The sequence below is a fragment of the Ranitomeya variabilis genome, chromosome 2, assembly GCF_051348905.1.
Source record: "Ranitomeya variabilis isolate aRanVar5 chromosome 2, aRanVar5.hap1, whole genome shotgun sequence".
Lineage (NCBI taxonomy): Eukaryota > Metazoa > Chordata > Amphibia > Anura > Dendrobatidae > Ranitomeya > Ranitomeya variabilis.
In genome coordinates, this window is record NC_135233.1 from 304,229,102 (window position 1) to 304,241,257 (window position 12,156).

At 46.1% G+C, this 12,156-nt stretch overlaps 1 protein-coding gene across 1 annotated transcript in view; it reads left to right on the forward strand.

Moving 5' to 3' along the window:
* The first annotated feature begins 2,836 nt into the window (after positions 1 to 2,836).
* NKAP (NFKB activating protein) overlaps positions 2,837 to 12,156 on the forward strand; it is a 38,742-nt gene continuing 29,422 nt past the window's right edge. The window contains exons 1-4 of the mRNA XM_077285172.1: positions 2,837 to 3,187; positions 3,931 to 4,011; positions 10,609 to 10,682; positions 10,760 to 10,870. Of these exons, the coding sequence (XP_077141287.1) occupies positions 2,925 to 3,187; positions 3,931 to 4,011; positions 10,609 to 10,682; positions 10,760 to 10,870 (529 nt within the window). The 5' untranslated portion in view covers positions 2,837 to 2,924. The remainder of the gene's footprint in view (positions 3,188 to 3,930; positions 4,012 to 10,608; positions 10,683 to 10,759; positions 10,871 to 12,156) is intronic.

A 12,156-nucleotide genomic window follows, 5' to 3' on the forward strand; every position in this document is an offset into this window, starting at 1 on the left:
TAATGAACATTTGAGCACATAAATCCATTAGATGTCGGTTTTGCAAGCCTGCGAGAAAATATCGCAGTACGGATGCCATACGGATTACATACGGAGGATGCCATGCGCAAAATACGCTGACACACCCTGACTACGGATCAATATTTTGGGAACATTTCTCCGTATTACGGCCGTAAAAAACGGACCGTATTGTCTTACGCTGAGTGTGACGCCGGCCTAAGAGTTACCACAAGGGGATCATATCAGAGGAGAACTATTACAATGTGGGAAAATTGAACAGAGACAACCTCCACCTTATGGTCTAAAAGGGAAGTTCCAGGACCAATTGATGTTTTTGATAAAAGTACCTTGGGATTCGGATGGGTAGAGCACTGTGTGGGTTGTGTAGCCCAAATGTTCGTGTTACATTCTATAGAGATGAGATGTGGATGGAAGATGTCATCATGGGCCAAAGAGACTAAAAAGGGAACGTTAATGACAATGATTAGAGAGGTCGTCACCAATGAGTCACTAGATTTATCTGTGCGTTATAAACAATATATGGCCTACAGCGCTCAGGAGTATAACTGGCATCTTCCACTACGTGGTCATTATATGGGGGTAATACTAGTTATGTGGGACTGTGGGTAACATCTACCAAATTATGTGTACCCAGGTAACTATCGCCGTGTTATTTATAGTCTTACATAGGACTGCAGATGAAAGGGTAATGTAAACTTAAAGGGGTTGTCCGCTAAGGAACGCCCTCTTCTTAGCTGCTTAAAGGGAACCTGTCCCCCCCAGGCGTTTGAAACTAAAAGAGCCACCTTGTGCAGCAGTAAGGGTATGTGCATACGTCAGGATTTCTTGCAGAAATTTTCCTGACAAAATCCGGACATTTCTGCCAGAAATCTGCATGCGTTTTTTTGTGTGTTTTTTAAGCTTTTTTTAAGCGTTTTTGTGCGGTTTTTTTTGCGGAATTTTTGCGTTTTTTTCCAGACACTCCAATTTCATGGGAAATCCGCAAAAAAAATGAACATGTTGCTTCTTTTTCTGGAATGCGTTTTTTTTTTGCAGAAAAAAAACGCAACATTTGCACAAAAAATGCGGAATGCATTCTAAATGATAGGATGCATAATGTATGCGTTTTTTATGTGGTATTATAGCGTTTTTATTGGGGAAATCCACAAAAAAAACCCGCAAAAAATCCTGAAGAAATCCTGACGCGTGCACATACCCTAAAGCTGCATTCTGACAAGGTGGCTCTTTTAGAAATAATCCGTTTTGTAATTTGTCCTAAATTCCTTTTCTTCAGTCCTGGAGGCAGGCCTTTCCCCCCCTGCGGCAGACGCCACACAGCCGTCACTCATGTCTTCTTGGCGCCGGGCGCCGCCTCCTCAGCACGGTTTTGAAAGTAGCCAGTGCCTGCGCTCTTTTCCCCTGCCTGGTGCAGGCGCAGTGAGCGCTGCCAGTCTGTCCTCATATGCAGTCTAGCTGACTGTGCCTGTACGGCTGCCCTGCCTGTGTATCCCAGCCCCGCAGTGTGAATAAATAAGAAGACACAGGCGCAGTCAGCTAGACTGCATATGAGGACAGAGGACGGGCAGCGCTCACTGCGCCTGCACCAGGCAGGAGAAAAGAGCGCAGGCACCGGCTCACTTCAAAACAGCGCTGAGGAGGCGGCGCCAAGAAGATTTGAGTGACAGCTGTGTGGCGTCTGCAGCAGGGGGGGGAAGGCTGGCCTCCAGGACTGAAGAAAAGGAATTTAGGACAAATTACAAAACGGATTATTTCTCTAGTTACAGCACCAATAACTAAAAGAGCCACCTTGTCAGAATGCAGCATTAGTACTGCACAAGGTGGCTCTTTTAGTTTCAAACGCCTGGGGGGGGGGGGGGTGACAGGTTCCCTTTAAGTGCACCACATCCCATTAAGGCTGTGTGCACACGTTGCAGATTTTTCGAGTTTTTTTCGCTATAAAAACGCGAAAAAAACACATACATTATGCATCCCATCATTTAGAATGCATTCCGCAATTTTTGTGCACATGATGCGTTTTTTCCGCAGCATGTTCATTAATTTTGCGGATTTCCCACTATATTATTTCATTGGGAACCTCCGGAAAAATCCACAAAAAAAATGCACTAAAAACGCGAGAACAACGCAAGCGGATTTCTTGCAGAAAATGTCCTGTTTTGCTCAGGAAATTTCTGCAAGAAATCCTGAACGTGTGCACATAGCCTAACATAATATATACTTAACTCCCAGATCTGCCCCACTCCAATCTCGGCACGGCGCTTTCCAGCAGTAATGTCATGTGACCGCTGCAGCCAATCAGAAGTTGATGATTGGCTGCAGTCTTTATTTCTTCTATCTGACGGACCTTTGAGTGCCGCAACCGATCAGGGAGCATTGATCGGATGCAGCGGTCACTAGACATGAACTCGTGATTGCTGAGAGTTGCAGCACTGACATAATAGGAGCAATGTCCATTTGGGTGGTAGTGGACAAACCCTTCATTTTGGGGCAGTGCTGTTAATTTATGGCTGATATATGGCCATTATCTGCAGAAGGGGCATGGCTTTTCAATTTTCACCAAAAAAATATCTCCTTGAAGACAGTTCTCAAATGTTGCCAAGCACTCTCCTATAGCTCATGTAGAAAATACAAAGCCACTGACAAAAAGGGTGAAATAAACATGAGCATGGCGGACAGCAAGGTGCCAGTTCATGCCCCTCCTCCTTGGCACAGAGACTGCCATCCTCCAGCAAAACTCCCCTGTAAATCCGGGCGCCCCCCACAGAGACAGCCCCCAGAATGCTTTCCTCCAATAACGGTTCTGCTGTGAGGAGAACGCGTTTTGCATCAGACAGACACGTGTCGGCTTCCGTAGAAACCATTTCCGGTTCCTTGTAAACAACGTAGTGAGCAGGTTGGCGGCCGCTATGCCGCCCGTACACCGCTCCCGGAGCCACAGTCCGGTCTCTCCACGGAAACGGCGCCATAGCAGCAGTAGCAGCGACCGGTCCCCGGAAAAGAGGACGAAAAAGTCTAGATCCCGAGAACGGGTCAGCAATGGTCACCGCCGCAGCCGCTCCAGAGAGCGCGCTCCTTCCAGCCGGCCGTACCACGGCAAACAGTGGGGGGACTACTACGAGAAGGGGAAGGAGGAGATGATGAGGCAGAGGCAGGAGGCGTTCATCGCCCGGTAAGGAAAGGCCGCGGGGTGATGTGGGCGCCTGCGCTGTGGGAGTCTCCCCAGGCTGCACACAGGTCGCACGGTGCGGACAGCGCTCCAGCACACAGATCTCCACATACAGCGGCGGGGACATTCAGGGCCCCAGTCAGCGTTTGCAGGGTGGTGTCACTTTTCTTTATTTTGTCTTATGGGATTTGCTGATGTTTTTTGCCCCTAATTCCTGCACCTGCCTGATCTAATGCATCTCGGCATTGTGCTGCCAGAACAGCGGTAACCAGAAGAAACATGGATGTCACACGATGTCGGTTTATGGCACCAACGTGTCCTTCCAAGGGTCTCCAGGCCTGTGATGTTAATGATCTATCCTAGAAGCGGTGATCAGTGTGGGATCCAGCTATCAGTATCACTTATTAGCTCAGGCTGGATGTAAACCTCAAACCCAAAAGCGAAGTGCATCCTCTGCCGGATGTGTAACCATCGCGCACTGCAGCTCCATTTAATGTCTGCATCCGTCCGTCGCTAGAGCTAATAACGTTTGATCATGGGGTTGCTGGGAGTGAAACCTTCACTACCTCATCAATTGGTCATTGATATCACATACCTGGAGAACCTCCATGGATGGCACACCTCACAGACACTATCGTACATATAAATATGTCACTTCATTATAGACACATCCTAGTATATCAGACATCTGTGAGACGTGGACATTCTTGTGTTGTAAATTTCACATTACTGTATGTTTTGTGCAGGCGTCTAAATGAAAGAGAACGGATTGGAGAATTGGGAGCACCAGAAGTTTGGGGGTTTTCGCCAAAAGTTGCAGATCCAGAGTAAGTTATACCTGTGTTTCTTAAATGGAGTTTTTCTACTAATATGAGTAATAAAAAAGTTATGCTTCATTTCTCACATAACAACTGTATTGGATGCTACCTTTGGGATCATAACTAGTATGTACCACCCCCAGACTAGAGTCCCCTTTTCTCCTCACCAGCACGATGAGGCGTGTATAGCATAGGCTAAGCCCTCTCACCCATGTTGTGGGAAAGCTCCCTTAGGGTATGTGCACAAGTTAAGTATTTGCAGCTTAGTTGAAATCTGCTGCAAAAACGCTGAAACATTGACATGCTGCAGATGTAAATCTGCAAGGAAAAAAAGCAATGTGTGCATGAGACTTAAGGAATCTCCTTCTCTTTGCTGGTACTAGGAATTCCTTCAGGTTTTGTGACAAAACTATGCAAACAAAAACCTGCAACCAACGTATGCACAGACCCTTACAGTGACTTTCTCATTATTGATCTTCAGGAGGGCTCCTTTCTCTTGCCTTCTGGCTTCCTGCCTGCCGGGTGGGTTGCACTCATAATGATTGACAGTTCTGGCCACTGACATGGCTGCCCCAATGGTCCAGTCTGAGTGCTGCTACAGAGGAGCACAGGGGTACGGATGGTCACTGGATCCAGTAATCCGGCCATCTTCACAGTAGCGCTTTTCATGCTGTGCAGCAAATAGCATGTAAGAGAACGCTTCCTGGGAAACCTGCCACTTCTGATAGATTTCAGAGGTAGTTGTTAACCGTGGCAACAAGTAGTAAACTGTAGCATTAAAAATCCCTTTTTTATTGGGAGCTGAGAGAATTTTTAATAACAAGTTAATTGCAAAGTTGCCTTTTTTTTTTTTTTTTTTTTAATAAACACATTTCAATTAATAGGATGATGAAATCCCTGTAAAGGGATATTTCCGTCTTCAACAATATGGCATACCTACCACATTGTATCCATTCATGTTTGAATATTGTTCCCAAATAAGTGAATGGAGAGGTGAATCCGCACATATGAAGCATTTAGAACATATCCTTGTAGCTATTTCACAAATGTTGAAGATGGGTTGTCCCTGTTTAAAAGGGAAGTCCAGGCTTGGGACAAAAGTCTGCAGTCATTCTATGTGACTGCAGACTGCTCTATCGCATGCAGTGCGTACACGGTCACAATTCCAAAGTATTCTGCTGCAAGGGCGGTCAATGCAAGTATGCAGGTGTCTACATATGAAAAGGTGACCGCCTGTTCACAGCAGGGAATCGTGACAACATACATACCGCACACTGTCACGATTCAGCAGTCACGTGGTCTTTTGTACCAAGCCTGGACAACCTCTTTAAGCTATAAATATCAAAATTTCCAGATTCATCTTAGTGACTACCGTCAGTCACAAACAATACTATACACTCCCATGGGATACTCATATAAAAATCAGGAGACCAATTGGAACCTTGTTTTGAAAATTTTAAACACAAACTTTATTAACAACAATAACATATTAAAACAATAGGCAACCGTCACGTAGTGACAGTGCCATACACACATGAATTGCAAAAAGACACCAGACACGTAAGTCTACCACACTGAAGTGATGTCTAGTGAGGAAAAACACTCAATATATAATACAGGTGCAGGTAACACATATATATATGTTCAGGCAATATGCCCTAACAGTATTGATCCCATGAGAATTAACCCACGGGTGTAAAGTGCAAGTAACATATATATATATATGTTCAGGCAATGTTCCCTACCAGCATTAATCCCATGAGAAGTGACCCATGGGTGTGAAGTATCTCTGAGCAGGAGACTTAAGTCTGTACTAAGTACCCCATATCACATGCCTGAGCTATCAAAAAGTAAAAAAGAAAGATAGCATGCCTCACCAAGGTGTCGGTAGACCGTTGCACGTACCCCGACGCGCGTTTCGCCGCTGTTCGCCTTGCTTTATCAAGGGGAGTGTAGTTTTTGCCGCCTATAGAGCCTTTAAATACTTAAAAAACGAATCACCTGGCCGGTCACATGGTACTGGCAGCTGTGAACAAACGGCGCGTGCGCGCACCACTGTCCGGATCCACCCACCCCTGCCCGGACCTATCCAGCAACGGGGCCGGACGGGTACCAATTGGTCCCGTCCATACCAGATGCAGGAAGTCGCCGGAGGGAGGAGGGCGGAGCCGCGAAGACGGCGCGCACACGCGCACCACAGCCACAATGAAACAAGGTACGTCCCACAAAGAGGAGGGGAGAAGGGTCGGGGCCATAAGAGTAACGCGCGCACGCGCACCACGAAGATAATCACATGGAATCTGTCTCCGGCCCACATGTCAGTCAAAGGGGGGGCGGTACCAAAGAAAACGAGGTGTGCGCACGCGCGTAATCATCAAAGTCAGGCAAAGTCTATCACCACTCCGCAGATACATATAACCAGTGGTAAGTATGTCCGCTGATAAGAAAACGTTCTCCCACATGTGTAGTGACACTTCACAGCGCTGGGTATTCGTCATCTGCCCAGATTCCTGGTATAATCCACAATTTGATTCACAAAGTAATGGGACGTCTTCATATATGTATACAGCATAAGAGTGGGTATCACAGTTCTTCCAATCAGCCACGTATTTCCTCTCACAAAGCCGCTTGATAACATATATCTCCCACATATAAGAGAAAAAGGGGATGGACCACGTAGACCGGACAAGCGTACATAATAAACCTAAATACAAACATATAAGCATTAAAAACAACATATGTACAATAAAATACAGGGATAGGGAAACGAGAAAGAAAAAAGGGCAAGTAAAAAGAGAAGAAGGGAAAGGAAAATGCAAGCAGAACCACGCCATGCATATATGGCATTTACAGATAGACCCCAAAGTTAAGGGATTCATTCAGCCCAGCGGGTTTCATAGTCCCAAGTGTCACTATCCACTTTAATTCTCGTTGCGCTAGTAGTTTTTTTATATTACCACCCCTAATACCCATATGTATAACATCAATAGCTCTTACTTTGAAGTCTTTGGGATCACAATTATGCGCCAAATGGAAGTGTTTAGCGATAGTTTTGAGGGTTGATACATCTTCCACTGTTCTGGCTGCTGCAATATCCCTCACGTGTTCTCTGACACGTACCCTCAATTCGCGCGACGTAAGTCCCACGTATATGAGGGGGCAGCTACATGTCGCATAATAAATTACGTTCTTAGTACCACAGGAAATATATTCCCGAATGTGGTATGTTTTTTGATCCACCGAACTGAATGTAGATGTTTGATACATATTGGCACATGCCAAACAATGGCCACATTTAAAAAAAACCCTTTCTAGGTTGTCTTGCACCAAAGAAATTTGGGGTGGGTGCCACATAATGACTTTTAACAAGTAAATCGCTGAGATTGCTCGAGCGACGAGGAGTCATAAGAGGTCTATCAGTGAGGAAGGGTCTCAGGGAGGGCTCAGCACCAAGGATAGGCCAATACTTATTTAAGATATTACGCATATTGTCCCACTCGTGGTTATATACCGAAATAAAGCGTATATTCTCATCTTTTTTCTCAGTTTTTCTCTTTTGGTGCAGCAATGAATCCCGAGACACCGATTTGGCTCTATTGTACCCATTTTTGATAGATCTTTGGCTATAGCCACGTTGTTGGAATCTATTTTTCAAATCCGTGGCTTGCTTCTCAAATTTTTGATCCATTGAGCAGATCCACCTCACCCTTAGGAACTGTCCAACCGGGACGGCCCTAACTGTGGAATGGCTATGTGCAGTTGTTGCATGTATTAAGGAGTTAACTGATGTTTCTTTCCGAAAGACATCAGTCTGAATAGTGGAGGATGAGTCCACTCCCAGACTGATGTCTAAAAAATCCATTTGGACTGCATCATATCTATATGTCAATTTAATATTATAGATATTATCATTGAGCATAGCCATGAACTCATCCAGCTGCTGCACTGTCCCCCGCCAAAAAAATAAAACATCATCAATATAGCGTAACCAGCACAGCACATGGTCGGCGGCCCCCGCCCCTGATTCACCAAACACCAACCTCCCCCAGAAACCTAGAAAGAGGTTGGCGTACGCAGGGGCACAGGCCGCACCCATGGCTGCGCCACGCTTCTGATGATAAAACTGGTCTTTAAAAGTAAAAAAATTATGCGTGAGAACAAAGTGCAGCAGCTCAAGGATGAGTTCACACAGCGGGCCGTCCAGGTTGGAGGCCCCCAGGAAGAAGCGGACTGCCCGGATACCATCCTCGTGACTGATACAAGTATATAGCGTTTCCACATCTGCAGTCACCAGGATGGTCTCTTTATCAACAAGGAGGCCGTCAACCCTCGCAAGGACATCCGTCGTATCCCTAACATGGGAAGGTAATGTCTCTACAATAGGTTTTAAATAGAAATCGATAAATTTACAAATTGGATCGCAGAGTCCATCTATCCCTGATATGATCGGACGTCCTGGTGGGTTGACGGCATCCTTGTGTATTTTAGGAAGCAAATAGAGCGTCGGTGCCTTCGGGAACTGTACTGTAAGTCCATCAAGAACTTTTTTATTTATTACACCTGAGTCAAATGCTCTAATTAGAATTTTTTGGAGCTGTGCAGAGAAGGACACCACCGGATTATATCCCAATTTTGTATATACCTGACCATCACGTAATTGTCTGAACGCTTCACGTTCATATTTAATTATTGGCCAGACCACGATGTTCCCTCCCTTGTCAGCTGACTTAAATACCACATCATCCAAAGATTGTAGTTGTCTTATAGCTTCTCTTTGTTTATGGGTCAGATTGTCATACCGGCGGCGTGATGGTAACAATTTTAACTCATTTGATACCAATTTGGTGAATATTTCCACCGCCGGGCAGAGTGACAAGGGAGGGAACCTCGTGGACCTTGGGAAGATAGATTTGGGAAACCCACCTTCATCATTTGGAGTTTGCTCATCTAATAATTCCTCCAATATCCGTATGGTGTCCCTCTCAGCAACAGTCCAGCCCTCCAGGCCATTCTCACTTTTACTGTGTAGTTTCTTTAATACCAATTTGCAAGAAAAAAGATGGAGATCTTTTTATGCTGTAAAATAATGGAAACCATTAGTGGGAGAAAACGACAGGCCTTTACTTAATACATCAACTTGGGTGTCAGTCAATATATGATCAGACAAATTGATTACCTGTAGCCCTCCCTGAGAACCACTCCCCGACTGTTTACCCTCAGATCCTTTTTTCGCATTTTGTCTTGTATTCATTTTCCTATTATTGCCGCTGGTTGTGGGCTCCTCACTTTCAATTTCCAATCGATTTTTGGCTTTCGCTTGCTGTGTTTCCCCTCTCATTGATCTAATCGATGCAGAACGGGACCGCGACTGAGACTCATTTCTATAAAATGGGCATGACCTTTCACCTGGATTCCTCCATTTATACATTTTATTTTGATTTTATCATTGATGTCCCGTTGGAATTTTTTTAATTTAGTTGCTTGTATTTCTTCCGCCCACTTTTGTGTATCGTCCTCTTTGTGGGACGTACCTTGTTTCATTGTGGCTGTGGTGCGCGTGTGCGCGCCGTCTTCGCGGCTCCGCCCTCCTCCCTCCGGCGACTTCCTGCATCTGGTATGGACGGGACCAATTGGTACCCGTCCGGCCCCGTTGCTGGATAGGTCCGGGCGGGGGTGGGTGGATCCGGACGGTGGTGCGCGCACGCGCCATTTGTTCACAGCTGCTAGTACCATGTGACCGGCCAGGTGATTCGTTTTTTAAGTATTTAAAGGCTCTATAGGCGGCAAAAACTACACTCCCCTTGATAAAGCAAGGCGAACAGCGGCAAAACGCGCGTCGGGGTACGTGCAACGGTCTACCGACACCTTGGTGAGGCATGCTATCTTTCTTTTTTACTTTTTGATAGCTCAGGCATGTGATATGGGGTACTTAGTACAGACTTAGTCTCCTGCTCAGAGATACTTCACACCCATGGGTCACTTCTCATGGGATTAATGCTGCTAGGGCACATTGCCTGAACATATATATATGTGTTACTTGCACTTTACACCGGTGGGTTAATTCTCATGGGATCAATACTGTTAGGGCATATTGCCTGAACATATATATATATGTGTGTTACCTGCACCTGTATTATATATTGAGTGTTTTTCCTCACTAGACATCACTTCAGTGTGGTAGACTTACGTGTCTGGTGTCTTTTTGCAATTCATGTGTGTATGGCACTGTCAGGCTATGTGCACACGTCAGGATTTTGTCAGGCTTTTTCCTCAGGTTTTGTAGCCAAAACCAGGAGTGGAACAATTAGAGGAAAAGTATAATAGAAACATATGCACCACTTCTGCATTTATCACCCACTCCTGGTTTTGGCTACAAAACCTGAGGAAAAAGCCTGACAAAATCCTGACGTGTGCACATAGCCTCACTACGTGACGGTTGCCTATTGTTTTAATATGTTATTGTTGTTAATAAAGTTTGTGTTTAAAATTTTCAAAACAAGCTTCCAATTGGTCTCCTGATTTTTATAACCTCTTTAAGCTAGAAGTAATTATTCTAGACTGAAAAAAAACAGTTTTTCAGTACGTCTGTTCTGTATTTCCCTGCAGCTCCGATGAGCACACTCCTGTTGAAGAGGAGGAAAAGTCAAAAAAATTCAGTGTTACAGATAATTCTTCAGAAGGTGGGTGAGCCCTGAGCTTTTTCTATTTAATTATATAACATTAGAATTGTTTTCTCATTTGTGTAAAAACTTTGCAGGAGAAAAGAAGAAAAAAAAGAAAAAGAAACGAAAGAAAAAGTCCTCCAGCAAAAAGCATAGAAAACACTCAGAAGACAGTGATAGTGGCTCAGAAGAGTCAGGAAGCAGTGGTAATTATTGGTTTTCATTTAGTTCGGGGCCACATAGTGATGTAGCGCTAAGAAATATATATGAAACGCCAGAATTGCATATTTTTTATTTATTTTAAGGTACCGCACCTTTCTAAAAAATACAATAAAAAGCATGGTACAGATGTACATATAAATATAATTTCTCTATCGCCTCTCATTGGGGGACACAGGAACCATGGGTGTATGCTGCTGCCACTAGGAGGCTGACACTATGCACAAAAAAAGTTAGCTCCTCCTCTGCAGTATACACCCCACCGACTGGCATTATACTCTTCAGTTTAGCTTAGTGTCAGTAGGAGGTGGACACAGGTCTTTTATTAGACCCTTATCTACCTCAACGTGCGTCGTTTTCTTTCAGGTTCCGGAAGGGATATAGGGTGAACAGTCACACCTGTAGTCCCACAATGCGGACTATGAGTACGGCGTGTACTGCCACCCCGTATTCTCATAGATCCGACAGCAGGACCGAAAGACTCCTAGCACACAAGCGTGCTCAGTGGACGGTCCTAGCTCCGTCCCCCACCCACTCGCCCACCAGAGCCTGTTGGTTGGAGGAGACGAGGACGTCCATCACAGCTCTCTGGAAGTCTGATACCTTCCCTGGGTTTGAGGTTAGTAAGCACGGCATGGGATGTTTAGGTGAGTATTCAACTCTCCCCCTCCCTCAGAGGCCTCTAGATTATAGTCATGGGGGGGTTCCCTGGGGATTTCCTGTGCCTTAGGGAGGCCTCGGTCCTCAGAAATATGCCTCCCTATGCCCTTCCTAAGGGCAATATTAGGCGAGAGTCAGGCCCCTGTTGCGCAGACCCTTGCGGGCAGCCGTGCTGTTTTTTCTCCTGGCGGCTGCACTGTTCCAGGCGACCGCACTATTACAGGCAGCCGCACGGCCTTTCCCCCCTGCGGTCACCTTGCCAGCGGTCCCGGTGTTTCAGAGCGGCGTGGCGATCCCACAGCAGCCGCGCTGCTGTTACTGCCGCCGCTCCTTCTGCAGGGGTGCCGGTCACCCGTCCTGGCGCGGCGCCGCTTTGCCGGCAACCGCACCTCCTCCAGTACCGCGGCCTACTCCGGCGGTCACCGGCCTCTAATTTAGGCCCCGGCTTCTATCGGGGCCTACTTCCGGCCGTGACTCCGCTCACTTCCGGTTTCTCGGGCGGGCTTTTCTCCCGCCCGTCTTTCTCGGCGAGCTCCGCCCCGACGCCATCTTGGTGCTCCTGGCCAGGCGACTAACTCCGCCCACCACCTCCCAGGCAGAGAAATATTTTGGC